Genomic DNA, 27,355 nt, shown 5'->3' with positions numbered 1-27,355 from the left:
AGTGCTATGAAGCACTAACCCCTTTCTCCCACCTAAATTCTGCAGTGCCAAGGGGAGACAAGGGCATGCAGTACCTCATATGCTTGGGGTCCAATGTGGCAACAAATTCACCAGACACCTTGTAAAAGGTGTGTTTTGTGCCCATGATTGTATGATTTAATGTCTGCATTGCTTTACCTGTTTCTTGCATTACAGTGATGTAAGACTAAGTCTGTGCTGGAGTCTGAAAAATTTTTCATTACAGTTCAGAAGAAAAAATAAATTCCCTCAGCAGAGACACCAAAGGATGATAGAAGGGAAGTGGGCATGGGAGAAGAAAGGTTAGTGAGAAGAGAGGCTTAATCAGTCCATGCTCCTTAACATGACAGTTCCCAGCTTATCATGACCCATTAACAGAAAATAAAGGGCTATATATACTAATTCTGCCCACTCCACACCCAGTCTGAGTAAAAAAGATCAGTTTCCAAAGTTACCCCTCTAAGACCTTCCAAAAGCATGAAACTTACTTAACTGATGGGGAGGGTGGAGAGGAAATTACCTGTGTAAAAATTACCAAAATGGTTACAGACAGCACTGCAGGTGTTTTTGTTTTGTCACTCTGACTTGTTTTGAGATACATACTTATTTCTATCTGTCCTGCAAATCCAAACCCCCACACAGATACTGTGGATGTACCTTTAAAAAAACGTCCCACAGTTAACACATGCAGGGATCCCATGAATCATGGGATCTTTTTGGTTCTTGTCTCATTTCTTTACCTAGGCAATTCTGATACACCAACTTCACCAAGCTTTTGGAGCAGGAGACTGCCTGCACAACAGCTTATTCCAGGGAGCTGCATATAAGACAGAAATTACTAATTTTCCCTGTAGGAAGCCCATGCTATCAAATCTCCAGCAAAAGAAACAAGTCCTGCTATTAATACAGTGTGTCACCTATGGTCACCATCACCAGAGGGCACCAGCAGAGAGATGGAGACAGAATTAAAGGTAAGGGTAGCCTTTTCTTGGCAATATGCACATCTTTTCTCCCTTCTGCCCCCTTCTCAACTGATAAACGAACAAGGCCCAGCCCATTAGAACCATATCTGCAGAAGCAGGAGCAAGTCTTTGGAACTAGAAATGCTTAAAATCTCAGGTGCCACTCACATACCAAGAGCAACAGGGCACACTGAAGTGGTGAAAAAAACCTGGATCCCAAAATACCAAGTCCCAGTGGGAAAGGTTATCCAAACTTTTCTAGCTAATACCAGGGCAGCAACAGAAGCAATTGTGGGTCTAATTGAAAGAAAGGTGCTACAGAGAGAAGTGAAGAAAAAAATAGCATGAGTGCTGTAGGTAGAAGGAAAGCAGGAAATTCTTTAAATTCTTCTCTGCTTTTCCAGATACTGGGTCAGGTTCTTCCAGATATTCCTCTACCAATCACTGAGAATAAAGCAAACGATGGAATCTCTCTATTCTGTACTCTTAAAAAAATGCATAGTACAGAGACAAAAAAAAATAAAAATATCTATCATTCATGTCCACCTGCTCAGTCCTGACTATCACTGAGTCATGAAATGGGGGCGAATGCTATCCAGCCGCCGGGTCAAGATCTCACAGCCTGTATCGGTGACCAGCAGTGTGTGCTCAAACTGGGCAGACCGCTTCCCGTCTCTTGTTACCGCAGTCCAACCATCAGGCCACGTCTCATCCTGCCAACCACCTGAAAACAGAAATGATGACTTTTGGACCGGCTTTCAGTAACAAATGTCAATTCCCAAATTCAAAATGAAAAAAATCCATCAACTGTACAGAACAGAACCAACATCCTGTTCCATCACTGCTGAGTTGTAAACAAGAGTAACTATTTCACTCCACTGCTAAACTGCTCACCTTCACAGATCATTGGTTCAATTGTAAATACATGACCTGGCTTCATTACTCCAACAGCCTTATTTTCTGCAAGAAAATAAACACTCAAGTTAGCAAAAGTGATCCCATCTTAGTAAATGAATGAATTCTTGTGCTAAAAGAATATGGTAGGAATACTAGTCAGAAAAGTCCTTTGAAGATGATCTGTTCACGTTTTTAATTCTACATTACGATCTCCCTTATTTATTCTTCCTCTGTAATACTGCAATATTTACTCAAGGAGCTTAAAATTAACTGCCATCTTTCTCTCCAGCATTCTAGTTCTATAAAAACACTCAACAAACATAATATAGGAATTTCTGCAGGCTTCTCTGATGAAAAACATCAACTAAAGTAAGAACCACTTAAGATAGTCAGAGAATGCTTGAAACCTTGTAATTTTTTTTTCACTGACCTATTACAGAATCACAGAATGGTTTGGGTTGAAAGGGAACTTAGAGATCATCTAGTTTCAAACCCACTGCCATGGGCAGGGGCACCTTCCACTAGACCAGGCTGCTTCAGACCTCATCCAACCTGGCCTTGAACACCTCCAGGGAAAGGGCATCCACAACATCCCTAGACAACCTGTTCCAGTGTCTCACCACCCTCACTGGAAAGAATTTCTTCCTAATCCCCAAATAAATGGTGAAATAAATAAATAAAAATAAACAAATAATAAATCAAAAAAACAAAAGCCCCAATAAATGGTGAAACTACAAAAGTAGTTAAGTAATCCTGTGATTTGACTTATGAAAGACATGCTGTTCCCTTCACTATTCTGGCTAATGGGGTCACACCAGTGTCAGGGAGATAATGCTGCTTTTCTGTGGCTAACAAAAAAAGCTGAGAATTTCAAGGCATCCAGGACAGTAATACTGGAACTTTTAGATTCTATATAACACCAAAAATGTTTATGTAGAGGCACGTGAACTGATGCACAGCACGTCTCTAGGAGTGTAGTTTTGACTGAGGAAAGGCTTCAGCTCTTTTCCTCTGCCCTATTTCACCTCTTTCATACAGATTCCACTCCCCCCAATCTGTTCTAACTCATTTATTGAATGGTCTAAATCACATATATGCTTTAAAAAATCAAGGCATTAAGCTGACACAACAGCAACCAGAACACTTACTTAAAGGGGTTTGCCTCCATCTACTGTTATTTCTTGCTCTCAACACATTTAAGTTTCTGGTCTTCTGCATCTGATCAAATGTTATCCTTTATTCCCTGTAGTTTTCATGATTTTGCTAAATAATTTAAAGGCTTCTAAAATGAGCTTTTTGCCTTTAAATATCCCTTCATAGTAAGCCTGAAATAAAGGGCTATTTTCCTTTATTTTTTTTTCCTTCTTCCAAAAAATCCCTCAGGTCATTCCACTTTGTTTTTCCTGTGAATCCATATTTAAAAATACCATAAACAAAAAAGATAAAAAACCAGACTCTTCCTTTTGGGGAACATTTTGGCTCAATTGAAAAAAAAAAAATTAAAGCTCCTGACAGCCAGGAAAGATAGAAATTTCCTTTTTCTCAGGGTACATTTTAATTGGTATAAAATAGCCCCCACCTCCAAAGAATCCAGATTTTCTTAATTTTACACACCAAAAAGTAAATACCAGGAATTGGTAACCTTCTACTCTGATTAATAGATTTTCTTTGAAAATACAGAGAAATGATGATATGAAGGAAAATGATGACACAAAAAGTCAGGGATTGTGTTAAAACACATTAGGGAAGATGGAGGCATCTGCCAGGTCTGAGGAAATAAATGTTCTATCAAGGGAGCCCTGCAGCTGAAGTGGGTATGAACTGTTTATCACTGCTTCATTACATTTATTCTATCCTTAGATGTCCACTGACACTTAAGCTTCTCTCCTTTGCCTTTGTGGATGCTGTTTTTCAGTCCTGCTGCTAAGAAGTGTCACGGGGACACTGCCATTTCAAAAAACTGAAGCTGAGAACATCTGGAAACGGCAGTTTTTGCTTAGACCTTTTAAGGACAGAAATGTTTGTCCATTCATATCAGACAAGCATGTCTTAGGGATTGTCTCAGTATGTCATGTATTCACCTTATTTAGGATCATAAGGCATGCTATGGTCCAGAAAATCTACTTCACAAGTGCAAATGTGCTAACATGATGGAGATCAGGCAACACCCAAGCAAGAAGTAAATTGGGTGCACTTACTGCAAACTACTTCCTGTTTACAGGACAACCTAAAGGGAATGAATACTCACTGGCATAGTGTGGCACATTAGGAGCTGTATGGAAAAGTTTATGGATTCCATGGCCACAGTAGCTCCGAACCACTGAAAATCCATTTGCTTGAGCATGCTTCTGAATGATGTTTCCCAGTTCCCTGTATCGAACACCAGGTTTTACTGCAAAAATTAAAGACACAGACTGAAATGTATAAAGCTTGCTTTCAACATAGCTAATCATCAAACATCATTCAGGCTAACATCTCTGTAGCACTCATGGCTTCTATGGCCACCTGTTCCAGTATGCAACTTCCACGTATAAAAGTTGAGTGGAATAATGCGAGATAGGGAGAAAACAGTCTCATATAAAAGAGAAGAAAAATTCTGTCCTTTGCAAGAATACTACTTTCTTCTTCTGTGGATAAAAGTGCTCATATATTAAAAGGATACTCAAATCTTAAATAAGACAGCAAATTACTTCCAAAGCATTAGGTAACTTCTGCAGTGCTTCTTTTAGTGAATGTATGAATTGTAATTTAATATACACCTACCTCTCTACTCCTATGTGAAAAAACGCACACAAATAAAGAGGAAAGTTTGTTACACGTGAAGGACCAAGGTGGGGGGAGGGAGCAACAAACCCAAGACAAAACAGAAAACATGTATTGGTTTTGTGCTAAATAGCTGTGAAGCAGGACCATCTCCCAGTGGCCCTGCCAACTCCACCAAGCAACTCCTCTCAATGCAGCTAGAAGCCCTCTGCTGCTTTCTCGCACACAACTCTCCTAGTTCGAGCTCTGCAGGTCTAACACCAAAGAATTAAGGTGATTCAAGCAGGGAAGAGAAAACCCTTTTTAACAGCTGCCAGAATCCCTGCTAACAGGGGATGTCTAAAACCCACTAAAACCTGTTACAGTGTCTAAAACGTTAGTAAAAAGATTACATAGAGAATTTAAATTTCATTACAACAAACACAAAAGTGAATTCCTGTCAAAGTTCATATATCAAAGCCAGAATAGGAAAGATGAGAGAGCACACATAATATATACTATGAAAATAAAGCACAGCAGCGAAGATAAACATTCTGATTTAGTTCTAAAAAGCAAAGTGGTCATTTCATAGCAGTAATCCCACAAATAAGCAACCTATATTCCTCACAGCTCAGCTCTGCAGCATTTTCTTGTGTGCAAGGCATCAGCCATATGGATTTTTGCCTTTTCAACTTGGCTATCTCCAAATTAACCAAAGAAAGTTCATTACAGTATTTTTTGTAACTGAAAGTTTAAAGCCCTCATACATAGCACCTCAAACTTCAATCTTTAGAGTCTTTAGAGTACTTTATTAAGTACTGTAAAGTCTTTAGAGTACTTAATAAAGTATTCTATTAGTATTTCAGTACTCTATTAGAATACTTTATTAAGTACTCTAAGTCTCTAAAGTACTTTATTAAGTACTTTAAGAAGCTGTCAGGTATAAAAGGTAAAGACAATAAAAATACTTACAGGGGTTTGGGAGATGTTTTGGTTTCTCTGTTTCTCTATGACAACTTAGTATATTTCTTTGTGAATGAAGTTGAACACAACGTTCTCTACCTACCTATCTCATTGTATGTCTCATTGATGCTTGTCCTGAGTTATATCTAAGCAACATAATTAAAGTTCTATGGGCATGAAGGATATAGACCTGTCTTCTTTGGCACGTGAAGAATCATAATTAGCTCTATGAAATAACCATCAGTGATTTTGCAGGGGTAAAGAGACATGTTTCTGTCTTCACACGGTGTTTCACCCTATTAGTTCATTGTGCAACATCACACAAATGACCAAAGTAGGAAACCATATTTTAGTTTCCCGAAACACAGCTTCTTCTTCATGTTCATGTAAACATCATCATATGTGGATGAGCTCAGCATCTCATTTTCCTTTATCAACCCAGATTTGAAATAAAACTTCCATCCACCACCCACAGAAGAATCCCTATATTATACAATACACATCATCAGCCGGTGACACAGATAGGAGCAGATATGAGCCCTCATGTTCAAGAGCCAAACCCATGATGCTTCAGGCCCTAGCCATTAGGCATTCACCTGCATCGATGGCTTGCATTAGGCACTCGTAAGTTGTTTGGACAAGCCTCCTCGCACCCTCATCAACTTCTCCGACATAAAATGTCTCGTTCAGATCTCCATGGTAGCCATTACGGTAGACAGTAATATCCACTGCAAAGAATACCAGACACAGGGCAACGTTAGCACTGCGTTTCCCACTTCATGTCCCCTGATTTGTGCAAAGACAAAAGCACACACAGAAAAATGTAGCATTGTAACTCTAAAGTTAGAAGATTCCTTTGGAAGAATTCCAAATCTAAACTCGTGCAGTACAATCAGCTCTCTCATGCTTATCTTGCAGGCTCTATAGCATGAACTAATATGATAGTGTTTCACTGCTCAGTGCTTTAATTAAATATTAAAAAACCCTACACCAGTACAACACAGACACAGCAAGATGATGTTTAATTTTCTAGGTGAATACGAAAAAAAAAGGAAAGAGAAGCTCTTTTCCCCATGGCAATTTACCTCATTAAAATTTTTTCTTAGGATTAATTCCAGCACTAATGGGAGAAACTAATTTTTAGAAGGTATATAATCATGTTTTAACCCATAATTTAAGTTCAGTGATGTCTATGCTTGTTTAGAATAATAAATCACAACTTTGCAAAAATTGTAATGCCAAACCCAATTGCCTCCAGGTAAAATGGTAAAACTTCTTGAACATACACAGCAGCTTTCCAATAGTATTCCTGACTAAGAAAATTACACCAAATGACTTAATTTTTTTTCTTTTCTTCTTTCAAATGAGAGAATTGAAACATGAGGTGAACCTCATGAGGTTCAACAAGAGCAAGTGCATGGTTCTGCACCTTATCTTGAGAAGCTATTCCGATCATGTTGCCTGCTTGTGAAACCTCATCTTACTACAGAATCACAGAATGTTAGGGGATAGAAGGGACCTCGAAGGGACCTCCAACCCCTCTGCCAGACCAGGAACACCTATACCAGATCACACAGGAACATATCCAAGGGGGTCTGGAATATCTTCAGAGAGGGAGACTCCACAATCCCCCTGGGCAGCCTGTTCCCCTTGTCACCCTTACAGGGAAATAATTTTTCCTCATGTTTCCATGGAACTTCCAATGCCTCAACTTCCACCCATTGCCCCTTGTCCTGTCATTGGGCATCACTGAGCAGAGCCTGACTCCATCCTCTTAGCACTCACCCTTTACATCTTTATAAACATGAATGAGATCACCCCTCAAGTCTCCTCCTCTCCAAACTAAAGAGACCCAGCTCCCTCAGTCTGGTTTAACTGGATAGAAGGTAAAAATGTTGAAAGTTGATTTTCATAGCACTTACCATTAACAATATCTCCCTCCTGCAACGGCCTCCTGTCAGGAATCCCATGACAAATCACTTCATTCACTGACGTACAACACGACTTAGGGAAATTATAATAATTCAGAGGGGAAGGATAGCAATTCCTTGCAATACAGGCCTAATTTAGAAAATACAATTTACAGTTTACATTAGTATCTTTTGCACAAAGGAAAAAAAAACCATATGCACAACAGTTTTGCAATAAGAACGACAGGTTAAAAAACAATGATTCTTGAAAGTAAGATTCCTCAAGCATTTTTTGGCCTTGGGGTATCTTGTTGTGCTTTGCATGTCTTAGCAGGAAGGAAGTAAAGCTATTTTTGTTTCTACTCACTTCTGTGTTCAACGTTCAGGTGTAAAACAATGCATGGTAATATTTATTTAGTTTAAAAACCCAGCCCTTTTCAATGATTGGTTTTAAGGACCTAGTTTAAGTCTTTTTAAGGTAGACAAAATAAGACTTAGTACCACTCTTACAGCTTTAGCTTTAAAATCTTAAGCTGCTCCTTTTGTGCTCACTCTAATAATCTTGTTGGGATTTTTGCAAAACTGACACACACATTTTACATACACTTACATATATATACCCAGGCACACTATGTGACATACTAAGCAATTCTGGAAAAATAATAGTGTGTTAACTTTTTAATTTAAAAAAATCCCCCAAACCTGTTTTAGAACTGCAAAGTAACAATTAGGGATATGGGTCAAATCTGTATCAACAATCTGCCATGCAATGTTTCCAAAAACTGCTCAGGAGGGTTAACACCATTTCAACTACTACTTGTTAATATTAGACATTATGCATAAGCAAATAATTTTAGCATTTAAAGAAGTTTATCAGAAACCTCTGGCCTCATCAAGCCAGAGTAAGCTTCATACCATCTTGGCTCAACAGCTGCATATGTACATCTAAAGACCATCAACCAGAGAGCTAACAAACTTTAACTAGGCCAAAATCCTTGCTGGACTGTGGCTTTAGTTTGCCTCATTGCATCAAACCTCTCTTTTTAGTTCTTTCTCAGGCTCCTCAATTCATATTGCCACTCACAATTAATTAAGTCTTAATCGATAACACAGAGCACAGAAAGTCCACAGCCTCCATATCATGTTTTTTACATAATGGTATCTGTGGAGCAAAAAGGGTTCAAAAGAAAGAAAATTGTATGATGGTAACTGAGAAAACAGGCCAAGAAACTTCAGAGGCAATCTGAAGCTGGAAATCATGGAAGGAGCTGATACAGATGAAGGCCCAGGAGTTTCTACTCCTTTTGAACACTGTGCTGCAATGTTTTTCTAACATCTTCTGCACTACCATGACCAGCCAATTGGGAAACAGTTCAAAATGAATAAAACTGAATTCATGCAACAGCAAAGAAAACCACACAATCATTCAAACACAGATAGAAGAAAGCATCAATAACCACCAGAAGAACAAGAAAATAATCTTACTAAATGGACAGCATGATCAATTTCTTCAGTAGTTACACCTGCTTTCACCATCATGGCAGCGACATCCAATACTTCTCTAGCAAGCTGCAAATGAAATAGAAGTCCTTTGTTAGTGGTTTTGTATTAATTTGCACTAGTTTTAGTACAAAAGATTTAAAATGTGACCAGGACTACGCCCTAGAAGATTAGCAACCCATTTTCTACAGCTACACCAAGATTGCTAGGAAAGCTCAGTAGGCTTGGATCCTAGAAAGAATTTGAGATGTCTACAGGTCATAATATTAAGCTACTTCTGTGAGGTTTGGAAAAAACAAAATCATCAAACAGCTAATTAAGACGTGGAACACAATTTCCTTGAATACCATAACCACACTACCTAAATAAATTTCTAAGTTTGATTTCCTGCACAAAGAAGCAATTATAACTGAACTGCTCTTTTTCAGAAGTAGTTAGGGATGGAGATCCATTTTGCTTTGTGGTTTAATTTTCACTTAGTACTAGCTCTAGGAGAAGAAAAAGGTCTGTTGTAATTTAGGCACTATATATTATTAACAGTAACAATATTTCAGCCACAGATTATTATCTCTCTAGTAACAAAAAAAAATCCAAAAATAGATAGAAGTCACTTTTAATCTTGTGAAATAGTTTACTGTGAATTGGGAGTCACAAGGAGGAAAAAAAACAAGAAGAAGAAGGAAAAAAAAAAAATCAAGAAAATACAAGATTTCCCAAACTGTATTTCAGTACTCAAAAGTGGTTTGGAAGTTTGTACTGTTGTCACAAACTGACAAAACCACTATTTTAAAAAGAATAAAGGCACATCATAATGGAAACTAAACCCCCCTTACCCTACACACTACTCGCATCCCCTCTATATCCTCAGATGAGAGTATTTTTATTTGAGAGGTTCCTTTTAAAGCCTGTTCCGATTCAGACATTCCTGAAAAGAAAAAACAAGGGAGAGGTGAAAAAAAAAAAATGAAAGGGAAAAGGTGTGTTATGTTGATGAGTGATTCATACATATGTCCAATCAAGGAACCTGCTTCGCTTACCAATGGCAATAAAAGTACACACTGCTACCTCGCTCCCAACTAAAGTAATGAGACCATCAAGTCACAGCATTATCATCATTGTCCAGATCAATTTGAATTCATTAGCCCTCCACATACTGTAAGGCTCACATGTGCTCAGGATGCCTGTTCACTGCATGAAGCCACCATGTCAGAAACACAATCTTAAAAACCAGATTTACAAGGAAATTATAGTATTCATATAAAAGTTTTGTTTGTTTCTTTTCTTTCCTTTTTTTTCCATTATGCTTTGGAGAAATAAATACTAATAAAAATTATTCCAAAGGAGACATAAAGGATTATATAAGCTTGTGAATAAATACCTCTGACTATACTACTGCAATAATCTGCTGATGAAAACACATAAATTTGTCTTAACAAATCCTGAGCAAATTCAGTTTTGTAGTTGAACAACTCCCTAAAAGACAGTACTTCTGTATTGTTTAAATATTTCTATTCTCCAAAGAATAACTAAAAGAACGGCTGAAAATTAAAAAAATCATTCTAAAAGACTTTATAGCTGCTTTTTCTGGGAAATGCAAAGCACCAATACTGACATAAAAAGGCAAAAACACCAAAATAATCAGTAAGAAAGTAATTTTGAACGCATTCCCTCTGCATCCAAAACCAGCTGGAACTCCTGTATCAGCTTTCTGTTGGGTGTTGCTTAATGCAGTTTTGTTTGGGTTGTTTTATAACACATACCCAGCAGATACACTGATATCATAGAATCACAGGCAACATCCAGTTGGAAGAGACCTCAAAAAGATCATCCAGTCCAACCTTCGACCCAGCACTGAAGGGTCAACACTAAACTATGTCCCTAAGTGCCAGGCCCACACACTTCTTAAACACGTCCAGGGACGGTGACTCCACCACTGCCCTGGACAGGCCATTCCAATATTGGAGAACCCTTAGCAGAATTCACCTGAGACAGCCAACTTGCTGCTGTTTGCTGTGAAGCTAACCACAAGTCTAGGACTTGTGTGTTATTTTTCTTTTCCTCCCTGAACACCTTTAAAAAGTAACACATTACAAGCTTCTTCCAAAAAACACATAACTTCTGAAAAAAATCAGCAAGTTAATGCAGGTGAAGAAAAGGTAGAGCAACAAGAACAGATAAAAGAAGAGGTTCCTTTCTCCAGCATATTCTTCATGCTTTAAAGGCTTTTTCAATTAAAGGAAAAATAAAATGCAAACATGAGACTCCATAATTGTGATTTGTTTCAAGTTACCTAGTGGGTGATCAGCATAATCCGGTCTCTGAATGTAACTTGGGACAGGTCTTGTTGGTGTCTAAATAAATCACAGTCAAAGCTGGTCAGGTTGCAAGAATAATTATTATAGTTACAGAAACAGAAACTCATGCAGCAAAATTAAACACAGTGAAGTATGTCTCATTCCACTTACAAAAAGTTATGAAGTATACAAACACTCCAAAACAATTTTCATTTCTCCAAGATTTTCCTGTTAGTCTTGATGGCTCTCATTTTATACAACCTCTAAAAGCCTGTTGGATTTGTAAAAATTAAATTTCTATGTGTCAAGTAAATTAAACTGGTGTTAGAACATATTATCTCTCTTACATTGTAGTGTTTATTCTGCTGCTCTCCAGACTGGGAATGCACTGGGTTCCAAATACATTCTTCCTCTCTCTTATTAGTGTCTATTAGCAAGATTGTTATTTCTAATCATCATCCTAGTCATTAGCACTTTTTATTATAGCTTCATTTGCATCAGTCCTACAGCAGCCAGAAGACAAAAAAGCAAGTGTTCAGTCATAGCACCACTAAATTACTTGGCCAGTGACATAACAAAACACCCCTTCTGCAAAGACACTAAGAAACACGGGCGGCTTGGGCTTTGTTAGTCTATTTTCTGATGGACCTGTAACAGATGGAGAAGACTACATAGAGGAAGCCACAGGGACATTCTAGCACAGGCCAGTTAGAAAAAGATACATGTTAATACAATGCAAATTTAAAAATACAGCCCTACTGAGGTAGTCTTCTAAATCTATCTTTGTCATGTGACCATGTTACTGGCCTCAGTTGTTCCTCACCCCAGTGCTGGAGGTTATTACAGCCTCTATTCCTTCAGCCAAGCTGTTCACCAGCTTACTTACCAGGTTATTTCAAATCATTTACATAAAACAACATAAATCCATTTACTCTAAATTATACATTAATTCACCTGAGGTTTTCTGAAACAGACTGCTGTAACCAAAACAATTCTATGATTCTATGATTATTGGTGAGAACAGTCAACAGCTAGAAGAAAACATCATCTGAACTAAAAGCAGCTTTTTTTCCAGAATAAATGTCAAAACATACAGCCACAAGGCAAGGGCTTAAACCTATTACTGATGCATGCTACTCCACAGGCACTTTCTTAAAGACACCAAGAGATAAATCCAGTTAAACCAAAATGAACTATAGTAATGACCCTGTACATCAGCTTCAGATTGAGAAGCTTCCCTCTCTCAGCTAAAATCAAGTCAGAATGGGTCCATTAGTTGCTACAGAATGCAGCAGTGCTGGAGGACAGGGTGTCACCTCTTGCTTACCAGTGGATAGTGTGGCCTGAGTTTGCCAGTATATCGATAACCAGACCAGGGATTTGTGTTAACATAACCTTCTAGGGCCAAGGAGGAAGCTTCTCGCTTAGCTTTTTCATCTTCTGAAAAGAAAAAATAAAAATAATAATAAATAGTAAAAAAAAAATTTAAATGGCTGCAGTAAAACCTGTCCTAATAAGAATAACAACTGTGGGTTCCAGAAAGTAACTGAGAAGGTAAGTTTAGATTTGAACTCTTTCTAGTGTTTTAGCTACAAAGCGTTAAGTAGCAGTTATCATTTTGTATTGCCCTCCAGCTTTTTACATTCAAAAATCACTTTCTGCCAACTCTGTCTTTATTTAATAGTGAACTGGGGAATGTCAGGACAGCAATATTGAATGCACAAATCAAGTGTGGTAATTATTCAAATTGGTCTTCATTAGTAATTCTAAAACATAGTTCTGTGTTTGTTTTCATGCTTTTGAAAAAGCTTTTTTTCTCCAGAAACGCTCATTGTCCCTTCTATTAATACTCTTGTACTGTAGGTGAATGTTCCTTTTCTGTAATTTCTTTTAGCACTCAGTGAAATACAAGTCCTGAGGTGGGAAAGAGGGTATCCAACTTTAAAGATACATCCAATTTTCAATATATGGAGCCTGCTAACCTTCCAGAACTGATGGAGAGACTACAAGCACTGCCATTTGTGTACTTCAGGACAGGCAGTGTGTACACCTGACAAGATGGTCCCAATCTGCTGGAGGTTCCCAGCTTGTGAAATTCATGTCTGATGTGGTCCAGTGACTGACTTCATTCACAAATAACACCATCCTAACAGGGTAGATTTGAAGTGTTTTACATAAAGGATTGAAGCAAGTAGATCATAAGCATTACATCAAAAGGAAAAACACTTGCTTGGAAAGAGGATACAAAGGTTAAGAAACAACAGAGTAGCATTAATCTTTAACTCATAAGCTGATAACTTAAGTTTGCTTTTTCTTTTTATATCTCACAAGATTGAAGAGATGGCAAAAGGTCTGCCATAGCAGAGTTCCTCAAAGTCTCCGTGGCTGACATCTGAGCCATCTGTTGACATGACACTGAGTTCAGGTGAACTACTGAGAAGTAAGGATTTAAAAATCCAAAGTTTTAACAAAGCAGTATCTTGGATTCTCTTGAAATGCTTCAGTAGTTTGTTGCATTGAGGTCTTGAGGGCTATCAAAACCAAGCCAGCTAAGCAGTTATCCAGGAAGCCAACAAGATCATGGATTTAGTGGAATAATAAAAAAAAAAATTGGCTGTCAGATAAACAAAGGCATTAGAAGACTGCACCAGAGGATTACTTAACTGCTAACAAAGTTAGTTTCACACCCATGCAGATCTAAGGTAATGGGATACAGAATGCAAGACCCTTACACTGGGAAGGCAGAAAGGAGAAAAGTATTTTCAACTGTCTGTGCCACCCCCACCAACTGACCATGAAACATTTATCATGGAAAAGGGAATTTTATTAGGTTTTAGGAAAGGAGGAGGTAAATTACTTGAGGACTTGAATTTCTGCCATGCCATTTACTTTTTGTTCCCACCTCCCTTTTAAGAAGGGCTTGATAAAGATAAACAGAAGCACGAAGAGAGAAGGCACGAGGGTCAGAACTCTTGGGTCTGCTCTCCCTTTTTGCGAGAGCTGTGCCAGAGCTACCAGCTGTAACTAAAGCATCCAGATACTTACACTACCTTCAACCAAACTCAGCAAAATCCTAGCTGTGATACACCCTACTATCAAAGGCTGCATCAGTGTACAAAAGATTTATCCCCCCACAAAGGACTACAACCCGAATGTACAGAACAGCTGCACTCTTGACTGGCTAACCTGCACTCCAACAAGTGTCTAATCACAAGGACTTCACAAGAACCTTTCCTGCTTTAATGCCTTTCATTACATCAGACACCACGACTCAGTGACCTCTGGAGGACCCTCCCAACCCCTGCTATTCTATGATTCTAAGCCTGGCAAGGCTCATAATTCTAGTAATGGCTTATTGTTTTTCTTGACCTTTATTTCAGCATCCCTCTTTCTACATTCATATACTTGGCAATGTTGCTCAAGGAGTACTCCACACAACCAGAAAACAGAGCAGAAACAGAGAATTCTGTACCACTGCCTCTGAAATTTTACATAGATCTTTAGATGACCAGGAACTGAATGAAGTTCCAAATATGTGGAATCCAGTGCCAGGTATCTTGGCAAAATCTATACCAGTCTTAGACAGAATCACAGAATGGTAGGAGTTGGAAGGGACCTCTGGAGATCAAGTCCAATGCCCTTGCCAAAGCAGGATCACCTAAGACAGGTCACACAGGAACACATCCAGGTGGATTTTGAAAGGCTACAGAAAAGGAGACTCCACAATCTCTCTGGGAAGCCTGTTTCAGTGCGCCAGATACCCTTGAAGTAACTAAGTTTTTCCTCATGTTAAGATGGAACTTCCTGTGTTCAGGTTTGCATCCACTATCCTTTGTCCTGTCACTGGGCACCAATAAAAAGAGAATGGCCCCATCCTCCTGAGACCTGCCCTTTAGATACTTACAAGCACTGAGAAGATTCCTTCTCAGTCTTCTCTGGGCTAAAGCGCCCCAAGTCTCTCAGCCTCTCCTCCTAAGAGATACTCCAGTCCCCTAACCATATTTATAGCCCTCTGATGGACTCTCTCCAGTAGTTCACTGTCTGTTTTTAACTGGGGAGCCCAGAACTGGACACAATACTTCAAATCTGGTCTCATTAGGGCAGAGTAGAGAGGGAAGAAAACCTCCCTTGACCTGCTGGTCACACTCCTCTTGATGCATCCCAGGAGACCCCTGGCCTTCTGGACACAAGAGCACACTGCTGGCTCATGCAGGACTCCCAGGTCCCTCTCTGCAGAGCTGCTTTCCAGCAAGTCAATCCCCACCCTGTACTGCTGCATGGAGTTATTCCTCCCCAGGTGCAGACCTCTACACTTGCCCTGACTGAACTGAGTTAGTTCCCTTCTGCCCAACTCTCCAGCTGTTCAGGTCTTGCTGGATGGCAGCATAGCCCGATGGTGTGTCAGCCACTCCTCCCAGTTTTCTATCACAGAATCAAAGAAACAAAATCACAGAACAGCTGAGGCTGGAAGGGACCTCTGGGAGGTCATCTGAACCAATCTCCACCTCAAACAAGGCCATCTAGAGCTGGTTCCACAGGACAAAATAAATTCACAACAATATTAAAATGGATTTTTAAAAACGTACTTACTTGCTTTCTTGTGTAGTAACTTGTGAGTGGCCCAGCTTCCCTTAAAGCATTCCTAGAAACGCAAGCAAAACAGCATTTAAATAGCATTATCTTGGACAGACATGCCATCCCCACAAGATAAGAATAACAATTGTGTTTTAAAAGAAAACTAAAAGGCTGATTTAATTAACCCTTGCAGCAACACGCAGCAAATGCTGCTGTAACTGCTAGTCTTAATAATAGGGAAACACCACATTCAACAGCTGATGAGCCAGAAGAGACAGAAAGCATAGCCAGATGCACCCATCACATTGAAACGTACTGATCTAATACCAATAAATGTTGTCCCCTTATAATTTTAATGAGTAACTAAATGCCATGGCTGCTCCAGGTTGGATGAAGTGCAGTCTATCTCCATACTAGATCTTACAGCATTGCAGTGGGCAGGGTAGTCCTCCCTGAGCTCCTACAAGAAGCCATCTCCCGCTGCTGTGTCCTTTCTACCTCCTCCAGCATAAGACAGCAACAGAGACCAACTGGCACAACCACAGGTGAACAAATTAAATAAAAGGGTACAGGGGCTATGGAATGGAAATAGGAAATGAGGATTAAAAAAAAAAAAAAAAATATCAAAATTCAAATGGAACTCAAGAAAAGTGTGACCGTAAAGAAGGAGTTTGTCTTTTTCTCTTCCCAAGCACAAATAGAGCAGCTTAGGCAACAAACAATGAATCAACAAAGTGGGAGAAGGAAACAGCTGGGAGATGAAGAAAGATGAAGGGAAGACATGAAAAAAGGAGAGATTTGAGTAGGAAAGCTGCAGGAGGTAGCATTAAAGGTGATCCTTTAAGGTGCTGATTACACAATTACTTGATTTTGTAGCAAAAAGTCTAATTAAATGGCTATGTGCACTGAAAACAACCATTAGTAAACAGCTAATTCCAATCATTAACAATACCAGCTGAGTTTCTGAAGAAAGAGGCAGGAAGCAAACTGTTTTCCTTTACAAGGACAGACAATACTAATGCTGAATCATCATAGTACAACTACCATCCAAAGCCAACGACTCATTCAACTTAATGTGTACAACACCCAACCAGTCCAAGACAACAGATGTTTAAATCAGCTTCAGGGTTGCTACTGAGCAGTCTTAACTGTCCACTCCTGCAGAGTCACACTCTTCCCATTTCCTCATTTGTCTTGCAACCAGCAGCTATCAAATTGTATGCATAAACCCACAGTGAAGTGGTGCACAAGAATGCCTACATTTAAAGACACCCTGTTGTATGTTATTTCCCTCAATACCAAAGCCAGTTGTTTGGTGTCCTCTCCTACTCCCTATACTTGAAACTGTCACATTCTCTGGACTGGCACTTGACATGCCATGGTGCTATGTAATGGCCTGGGCAAAGAGAGGCTTTGAAACCAACACTTCAGATTACCAGAGAGAAGGTTTTACTGTCACACTGCATACTCAGACCTTGGTGCTCTACCATCATTAGAGCTGAGGGAAAAGGAACGGGTGTCAATTGTGGCTTATTTTAAGAAAATACAAAAAAGCTAAAAAACCCATCTCAAGAACACTAGAAGCACCAGTGTGGCTTTAATTCCCTTTTAAACACCAGTCCTCTGTTCTGATGCAGAAGGATTACACAACTAAGGACTTAGTAGGAGCAGCTATGGAGTCTGCAAACGTAGAATACAATTCTCAGGATATAAAGGAGTATTTGGGGAACGAAGATGAACATCAACTGTGGTAGTTACTGGTTGTAACTCACTTTCTCCTTCCCCATGAAATTTTGGGATGTATTCTCCCATGACATTCCTTTCTCTAACACCAGCAGTCTTTCTTCTTTGCCAGCCCATAACCAGAAAACACCAGGCAAACACCACACTGCTGACAGAATTGTAACCTGACAGGCTCCATTATGGTTTCTTATTTATTGCAGCTGTAAACAACTTAAGAGGATCCTTCGTAAGGCTGCCACATGTCTGAGTTTTCCCAAATAAGTTTCCCAGATTTTACTTGCCCCCTATTTCCAGAGGAACAGCAGGTCCATCAGGACTACTACAGCATAGCCTGGGAGGAGCTGCTGTACAGAGAGAAAGCCCAGACACGTGCGCTACATGCACACCCATGAGCTGCAACAAGCACACACAGCAAGTCCAAAGCGTGTCAGTAAGCACAGGCTGTTGCACATGCTAGTGTACAATCAATTAGTATCTCTCAGTCTGAAACTTTTGGAAGGCACTCAAGGGATATGCTGCACATCCACCTATAACAGGTATTTTGTGTAGGATCAGTCCTACACTCCCTGTAAGCGCTGGACTCACCAGGTGCACACACACACACAACTCACTGCAGGTGCCTGCAGATCTCTGCCTCAGCAGTTCCACAGGAAAACACAGCAGCTGTCATCTCACAGGTTGGAGAATCAGCTCTGGTGACAAAGTGCTACCAATGTACCACTGCAGACTGCAAACAGCTTCACCTTCTGTATGGCATGCTTCCTGATGAGCCATGGGAGAAAGCCACTCTTTCTCTCCATCTGTGCCTCTTTGTGGAGAATTTTCCAGAGAAAATTCTGCTTGTCACTGAGCCTTCTATTCTCAGCCTACTGCCGAGACATTTACTTCAATCTTCCTATTATCATTCCTGCCTCTAACGATTCTTCCATGTTTTTATGCCATGTACAGATCAGGACAGAATTTTTTTTATTCTTAAATAGACAAAATCCAAGAAAAATTACCCAGGGAGGTTTTTAATATTAAAACAAAGAAATTAATGGATTTTGTTTTGGTGTTTTGTTTTGGGGTTTTTTTGGCTGTTGTTTTTTTTTTTTCCAGATACAGTTAAAAAAGAAACACATTACCTTGCATGGCTACATTTGAAAACATTTAACTAGCTCCAGTACACAGGAATAATATGAATTTAGGTTCAAGTTTCTTGGAAGACTTTCTTGTGGTGTTTACGGCCAGACTGGATGAGCCCCTGAAAAACCAAGTCTAGTTGAGAGGCATCCGTACCCATGGCAGGGAAGGTTGGAGAAGATGATCTCAGTATCACAGTACATCAGAGGTTGGAAGGGACCTCAAGAGATCATTGAGTCCAACCCCCCTGCCAAAGCAGGATCACTTAGGGTAGTCTGCACAGGAATGCATCCAGGTGGGTTTTGAAAGCCTCCAGAGAAGGAGACTCCACAACCCCCCTGGGCAGTCTGATTCTGAGGTCCCTTCCAACCTGAGCCATACTATGATTGATTCTATGATTTAATTTCAAACACTACGTAATCACAGAAGCATCCAGGTTGGAAAAGACTCTCCGGATCACGAAGTCCAACCGATAACCCTACTCTACAAGGTTCACCCCTAAACCATATCCCCAAGCACCACATTCAAACCACCTTTAAACACAGCCAGGGCTGGTGACTCAACCACCTCCCTGAGCAATGCCTGACCACTCTTTCTGTGAAAAATTTTTTCCTAATGTCCAGTCTAAACCTACTCAGTCATAGCTTGAGGCCATTTCTTCTTGTTCTATCACTAATAACCCATGAGAAGAGACCAGTACTAGCATTTCTACAACGTACTTTCAGGTTATCCATTAGTATGTCTGACATTCATACCCCTACCCTTCTCACCTAAAGCATTTTTCTTTTTATTGCATGTGGTTTTAAAGAGCCATCAAGACAGACTTGGAAACAATGAAGAGGGCTGTACAAGAAGGGGTGAAATGTATGACACCACCCCCCCCCCCAAAAAAAAAAAAAAAAAAAGAAAAAAAAGAGGGTGGAAGAGTAATCCTCAATTTGTTTAGAGCAATCTTGGGTACAACTACTCTATCAGCAAGAAAAGCAGTTGTGATTTTTAGACAGAGGCCATCAACGTATTTAAATCTTTAACAACATTTCTGGCCTTAAGCCAGCCCTAAACCAATTGCACTCTTCCTCTGTTACAAACAAGCTCAACATAGTGCTCATCAGAACCTCTGCATTTATCAAAAAGTAACTAAAGGCACAATCAGCCTTTGGAAAAATTCCTCCTGGTCACCTCATGTAAGCCCTGTTATTTCTGTAAATGATTTGTACCTTAAGGATTCAGCCCAACATCTGTTTAGAGGTTGGAATATTGACAGAATCATGCAATACAGCAGAATCTATTTTACAGCAGACTGCATTTATGCTATGAACACGGTGATCAACACCAAATATCTTAGCCTTTTTAAAAAAATCTGCCATTGAAAGAACAAAACCCTTTAAAACAGTTAATGAGCTACTTAGCAAAGGATTTTTTCCCCTGTATTCATTCTCATCTTTACAGTAATAACAGGGAGCTTCTTACTCTTTGGATTCATTTATCCATGCAATCTGAATAAAAGGTAGAAAAGCACAGCCAACTACAAATTCTAGAGGAGTAAAAGGGTGCCAAATCAACCACGATTAGGACATTACTACACTGCAAACCTCTGTATAGCACAGATATAAGCCCACGCAGCATTAAATAACCTGCCCCAGTAGAGGAAGCTATGCAGGCACCACAACACCGAGTTCAAGGCATACTCATTGATTGTATTTCTGAACTGCCTTTGCATGCTCATTTAGAGTTAGCTCTGCCAACTCTCTGTCAGCGATTTTCAGTCTTAAGGCTGACACTCTTCCTCAGGCTTGCCTTCACTTTTGGCTACTGCTGCTTTACACAACCTGGCATTCGACACTGCAAATACACCTATCAGCAGGTATACAAAAACCACCCCACTGTACAGCTACCAACAACTCCAATTCATGTCCAACTTCCATAAAACTACCCCACTCACCCTGCTCATAATTTAGAGCCACTCTGATGAATTCCCAAAAAAACCTATTCTACAGCAAAAAGAGGGGGGAAAAAAAGAAGACTGCTGGAATCCAGACAGTGGGGACAGACTGGCAGTTTCTTTGCATGTCATTATACCCTGAATTGTAATAAGCAAAGATCTAGGAAACGGTGCCAAAAAGCACACTGTAGTTAAAACATTCTGAGCATAAAATATAAAAACGTCCTTTGGAATGTAAAATTGTCTTGGGGTTAATCTGAGATCAGGTAGTTTTGCTTACTGAAAACTTTTTTTAACCAAACCATCCTGAAGGCATGCAAAAGAGAAGATTAAAAACCCTTAAGTACAGCACTTAGCTTAGGAAAAAATATCAGGTTGTCAGTGATACATTTAATACAATACAAATTAACTGTACATTTTATCCATAAATACAAGTATGTTATGAAATGCAATTGTTAATGTATTTGATGTTGAAATAAAACAGTTGCCCCTTTTTAGCACGCTGAACTCTGTCCTAGCCCACAGAGACAGCCTCTGGCCTGCAAAACTCAATACAAAATTCCCAAGTAGCCTAAGCAGAATACCTGACTAGTCAGATCTTCTGAAGAGCTGAAGATGCATTTTCAGATTCAAACCCAAGGGAAGCAACTACATGCAGCACCTTGGTATCAGCAACACTGGTTTTCTCCTTCTCTCCTTCTCTTCAGATTCCTGAGTCCCAGATGACAGAACCCTTCCTTTGAGCAACAGACTGCATTTTGCAGCTATCTAGATTTACAAAGATACACAAGTGATTTCTGAGAGCAGCAAGAGAGCAACATACCAGAGAAATTCAAACTGGACCATCCTTTCGGTATATTGAACTCTAGCTCAGAAAGCTTGCCTATAGGAACCCGAAGTTTTACTTTCAGGAAGTAAAGGGTTCAGATTTTGTGGCTCAGCAATAACCAGGCATTTACTACAGACACAGGTATTTACAGTATTTATAGGCAATTAAAAATGCAAGCTTTCTGGTGAAGGGAACCTGGCAAAAGATCTTCTAGAAGGCAGGATCTGCAGAATGCCATTTATACCAAGAGAAACCCTCATGTGTTGCAGTTGGATCCAAGCAGTATGTTTTTAGCCTATTTTAGGCACAGCAAAGAACAGTGAACCAAGATTGAAACATAGCACTTATGTCCTACAGCCTGACACGACAGAGGGCAAAAAATAGTTTCATCCAGGTCCACTGCTCCTTGTTCCACACCTCCAACACATTGAAGGTGAAAGGAAACAGCAAAGCAGGGAACAAGCCAACAGGGTACTTATTTTCAGGATCACAATTTTTCAGAAATTCCTGTGACCTTGAGTATCCAAAGCTGCCAAGTCCCCAGGGCTGAGTATAAATGAACATATGCCTCCCAAAAAGGAGTACGTCAGTACACAAACCCACTGAGAAAACAGAGCAGCAGTTGTTATCCCACCCTCAAATGGAAAGAGCCTCATCAATGGGTATCCAGCATTGTAAGAGAATGTGTGCTGCCTACTATACAGTTCAGAGAAATGGTTTCCCTTCAAACACCTAAAACACATGTTCAACCACTGCTCATGTGTCGCAGTCTCACCATGTCACAATCCTCATTTTTGACTCTGTAATCAGATAATTCCATATACCTGGCCCTCTTTGGAACTGATAACACATGAGTACAGAAAGCATGAAGGAAAAACCATTCTCCTCAAGTCAGTCAGGACAACTATTATGATAGCAAACTGTGGCCTCTCCTTTTCAGAGAAAATAAGGTAGACCAGGCCACTGACTTTATAATAAGCGAATGCTTGCAGTATGTGGCTACAAATTGGTACTTCTGAACCAATGCCCCTACTACTAGGGGGGTATCCAGCCCACACCACAGAAAACCATATACTACTCTGTTTTGTCCAAGACACTTATACAGATATAAATAGTAAAATGAGAGGAAGTTTTCCGGCAACCAACACAAAATTTTTAATACAGACATCAATTTACAATTAGAAGGCTCATATAAAAGTGGGAAGTGGAAATATCAACAACAGTTACTACTTTCCCTCTGCTCATCATTCAGCAGCTTGTAGAAGTCAGAAGAAATGTAAATTGTGTATTTAAATACACTGTTTATGTATACTACATACAATTTACACACAAGTGAAGTGTATCTACAAAGGCAGATTTCACAACAGCAAATTCATCTTATTAAGAGGAACATCGTGCTTGAGATGAGATGCTGGGCATCTGTGTTATTTCCACATTCACAAGACAACATGAAATACAGCAATTTGGTTTAAGATGATAAACATACATAACACTGTAGGAAGCCTCTAAAAAAGAAAAAGTGAGACAGTTGAAGAAGGTAGTTGGCAGTGACAGTTATCTGATTTACTTGCCTAAATTAATATATTATTTAAGGCAAAAGCAGACAGAACCTCTAACAGAATATTCCCCTCTCATTACACCTTGGAATGAAAGGAATAATAATTAAAAAAAAAGTGCTGGGGCAGGGTGGAAGTCAACACACCACCTCAGAGCTCTTTCACCACTTATAGCCATCCTTATTCCATCTCCATTATTAGTTCAAAACCTTCCTGCTAGGCCAGAACTGCTCTGCCTTAGCTCCATTTTTACAGATGATCCACAAGCACAACTGTTACTCAATGGCAGCTGCACCCAATGTCCAAGGTGCACAACACCCAGAAATTAAACAGGGTTGGCTCAAAGGAATTTCAAAGGATGTCAAATTACTTCAGAGTAAGCATTTTCAGGCCATGTTCTTGAGACATACTCTTTGTGCTGCAGAAAGCAGGGGGGAGGGGGGGAAGAAATTACCAGAATAACACCACCTTTTCTCAAGGGAAGGAGAAATACAAACAATAAATCCACCAGGAAAAACGCTGTCTTGATACGATCTACTTGAAAAGTTCAGTTCCCCATGTGCAATGACAAAAAACAGTGTTTAATCAATCTCCTCACTACACTGAGATTCTCAGTCCTGTACTGCCTGCATTAATATTTCTCAAAGAATCTCATGTTACTATTACAATCCAAACACATTACTCCATACTGGTTACCCTTCTACAGGAGTTCACACTTTTCTACTGTTTATTCTTAGCATTGGAGAAATCTGGGTTTATTTTTGATTGAAGTTTTGGCTGTATGAACAAGTCATTATATGCTTCCAAACAAATTCATTAACCTAGAACGCATGTCTGTACAAATGCTCTTACCCCTCAAAGAGACACCAGGCAGCTCGTCACTCCCATCCGGCACTCAGGCTGGTGCCTCCATACCCACAGCTAACACTGCTGTGCTCAGCAAGGACAGGCTGACTTTATGGCTTTACCAAACTGGGCCACAACAGGCAAGTGCTCTTTGGCCACGTGCTCCTGAAGCACTGTGTTCTGATCCTGCAGCCCACAGCTTTTGGGGAAAACAACTAGCAGAAAATGCAACACAAGCACTTTTCCTCCATTAAAAGAAAACCCTAAAACTGCAGAAGTGACTTACCAAGGAGAGCTTAATGGAAGGGGTAGAAACCTTCATCCTTGAAGGGAAGGAATAAGACTGTGCCAGCTGTAATGCAGGTTGTGCTGTGAAGTGGCATAACATCCTAGGGTCCACTAGCTTATCTAACAGGTTTTTTTTGAGTGTAATACCACAACAGTATCCAAATCACCAAAATTTGGGCAAAGTTTCACAAATGCTAACCAGTCCAGTACTGACAGCTGAAACTTGCTCAAGTTCAGGGAAAATTCCCTGGCTTTTAAGACGTTGTCTACATTGTGCCTATCTGAATACAATCAGGTTGTCGGGGGCACCTCACCTACACTCCTGACCAGGCTTGCAAGATACCAGTGATGCACTGCAGCAAGTCTCCTCCACTGCACACACCTGATGATGGAGAGATCTGGAACCTCAGGGCAGCCTGTGCTGGGCCCCACAGAAGGTACTAAGGGCAGCTGAAGGTCCTCACTGCAGGCTGAACACAGGGACTGTTCTCTCACTGTTTTTTGCAGGTCTTGAGAACAGGCAGCTGTTAATTTCCTTTTCTTTAATACATGTGCCCCAAAGCCTTGAAAGCACCTTTCATATGGGGAATAACTATACTTACCTACTGTAGAGGACACGAGGCACAGTGAGGAAGAACAATAGATCCAAGGTCACTCAGAAGGAAGATGACTAGGATTCCCAGTTCAGTATTTTATTTTCTAGACAGGACAGCTTACAAGCATGTAGTCAGTTACCCAGCAGCCTATTTTGACAGGCTAATTAGTATTTCTAGTAATCCCCCTTTTACCTTACAAGAGTAGCATATGTTTCAAAATAATTAAGCCTAATATATAAATAACAAGAATCTCTATCCTATATAAAACTAGTTGAATTGAGGACAGACAGAGGAGAGTGAAGATGTTACTAGAACTCCTCACATAAACATTTTTGGTCTGTTAACCAAACTGATCATCACCAACTCATATTTGTAGATGCTGAACTCATTTATGGTGAGTTTTATAATAGACGTGCCAAAATGGGTAATAAAATTCAGTCAATCCTACAAACCAGCTGTAAGCACCACATGGAAACTGGGGATACAGAATTGTCAAAACAATTTTGAGTTGCAGTCAATCTAATTTTGCACTGACTCCCTGCATCTGGCACCAGAGACTTGACAGGAAAGTACCAGAAACCGTGTAGTGAGTGTGTTGAAAGCCTTCCCCTAGTCCTATTTGAACTGTAACTACCAATTTACTTTCTGGTGCAGAAAAAACACCACTGTTTGATCAGTAAATTAATCTAACTGATGTGACTGAATGATTCTGTCTACAGAACTGATTTTACCGTGGATTATAATTCTCACAATTAAATTCTAGGATAACCTCAGAATTAAACAGGTACTTCCTCACCGATGCTGACAGAAATTATACCTACAAAAGATTCAAAGGATTAGGCTATTGACAGCTATCAGACAGTCCTTCCTGTTTAAGGACCAATCTATGTTACTTACCACTGTGGTGCTAAGTGAGGATAGGCAAGGCCTACAAAATGTGTTTGACAGGAGTTGAGGGGTGCATGACAACTGGCCCAGCCTGAATCTTCCTGTTTGGTACCTTTCAATTAAAACGTCTAAAGATAGAGTGATACGTAAGAAAGCCATTCTATGCATCTATATCGGAAAATACTAATATATATATATATATAATAGCCCCAAATTATTTGCCCACAAGCTTGTATTTAAAGGAAACAGAAAATCTGTTTTCAGAGCAACAAGTCTCCTGGCATTTGCCAAACCCATGCAACTCCCGAGGCAGAGCTGATGCAGACACTGAAACGCACACGCTGGAATTTGATGAGCACGTCTCACTAAGTCCCACTAAGCCCTTATTTTTAAGGTGGCGGGGGGGAGGCGGAGAGCGGACCTCTAAACCTTCCGGCAGAGAGAAAAACGTGCACCCTCTCACGAAGGCGACGGCCGCTCCTCAGCGCTGAAGCCTCCCGCGTTACCTCTAGCCACGAGGAGCAGAGGGGCTCCCGCCCTGCCTTGTGGCCACAGGCCTGGCACCCCTCAGGCTCCAACTCCCCCTTCGTCGCACACCCTGCGCAGGCGAACTTTCTGTGAGGACAAACAGCGAACCCTATTTCGCCCAAGCTCGCAGGGATCTCGCCGGGCTGGGTAGTAAACCCGGGAGCAAAGGGCCGGGCCCAAGCGGCCGGGAGCAGGCGAAGGGAGCTGGCTCGTCCAGCGGAACCCCGCACTTAAACACCGGTACCATCTGCTGACTGGAAACCTCGTTACGGCTCGCACGCCACCCCTCCTATATTTCCTCTCTACGAAAGAGCAGCGATACGCCGGCACTACTAGAGAAAACCCGGCCCGCAACGTGCCGCTGGAAGCGGGGAAGGGAAGAGGCGCCGAGGCGCTGGGCAGCAGCGAGGAGGCGGTTGTCGGGCCTCACCTGAGAGCAGAAGTAGGAACCCTGGATACCCAGCTTGAGGCAGGTCGGACACTGCAGTTTGGCCTCGCTACTGCAGCCGGCCGTCTCGCAGACGCGAGTCTCCACCGCCGCCATGCTGCCCGGCTGCCACAGGCGCGGCACGGCGAGCGGCGGGGGAGGAGCCGCCGCCCGGAGGCGCCGCTGGCTGAGGCGGGCGGGCCGGGGAGGAGAGAGGAGAGGAGGAGCGGCGCGGAACGGAGCAGCGCTTCCACCCCGTCGCCTCGCTGCGCCCGTTCTCTGCTCTCCTGTGCCCGGTGGCACCCGAGAGGGATGGCCAGGAGCCGCAGGTGCCCTTGAGGAACGTAACTTCCCGGCGAGGGCAGCGAGGAGAGGTTGGGAACGGGAGTGGCCTGGCAAAAGGATAACCCGGCCGGCGTATGGTAGAGGTAAGAGGAGAAACCAAGCTCCTCATTCCCCGCCTTCCCACTTCAAGCCGTTGTAGCGCGCTATTAATTAATTACTTTGTTAAAGGTGTTTAAGATCATTTTTGTTCTCGTGTTACTCAGCAAGGTCCTAATTTTCACGTGTGGAGCCAGACTCTTCCCAGTGCTGTCTAGTGACGGGACAAGGGAGCAATGGACACGACCTGGAGGATCCACGTAAACATAAGGAAAACATCTTCACCTTGAGGGTGGCAGAGCCCTGGAGCAGGCTGCGCAGGAGAGGTTGTGAATTTCCCGTCTCTGG

General features: G+C 40.9%; 1 protein-coding gene across 1 annotated transcript; it reads right to left on the bottom strand.

The window, feature by feature from the left end:
• Nucleotides 1–1,543: 1,543 nt before the first annotated feature.
• METAP1 (methionyl aminopeptidase 1) lies at nt 1,544–26,743 on the bottom strand. Its single transcript, XM_054383129.1, has 11 exons — nt 26,630–26,743; nt 15,877–15,928; nt 12,614–12,726; nt 11,283–11,343; nt 9,826–9,917; nt 8,978–9,061; nt 7,505–7,643; nt 6,179–6,310; nt 4,126–4,269; nt 1,875–1,940; nt 1,544–1,704 (listed from the first exon to the last, which is right to left on the bottom strand). The coding sequence occupies exons 1-11, from the start codon at nt 26,741–26,743 to the stop codon at nt 1,544–1,546; spliced, it is 1,158 nt and encodes a 385-aa protein (XP_054239104.1).
• Between the last annotated feature and the right edge of the window lie 612 nt (nt 26,744–27,355).

This window comes from Indicator indicator, chromosome 8 (assembly GCF_027791375.1).
Source record: "Indicator indicator isolate 239-I01 chromosome 8, UM_Iind_1.1, whole genome shotgun sequence".
Classification (NCBI taxonomy): Eukaryota; Metazoa; Chordata; class Aves; order Piciformes; family Indicatoridae; genus Indicator; species Indicator indicator.
This window is presented reverse-complemented; position numbering and strand designations above follow the sequence as displayed.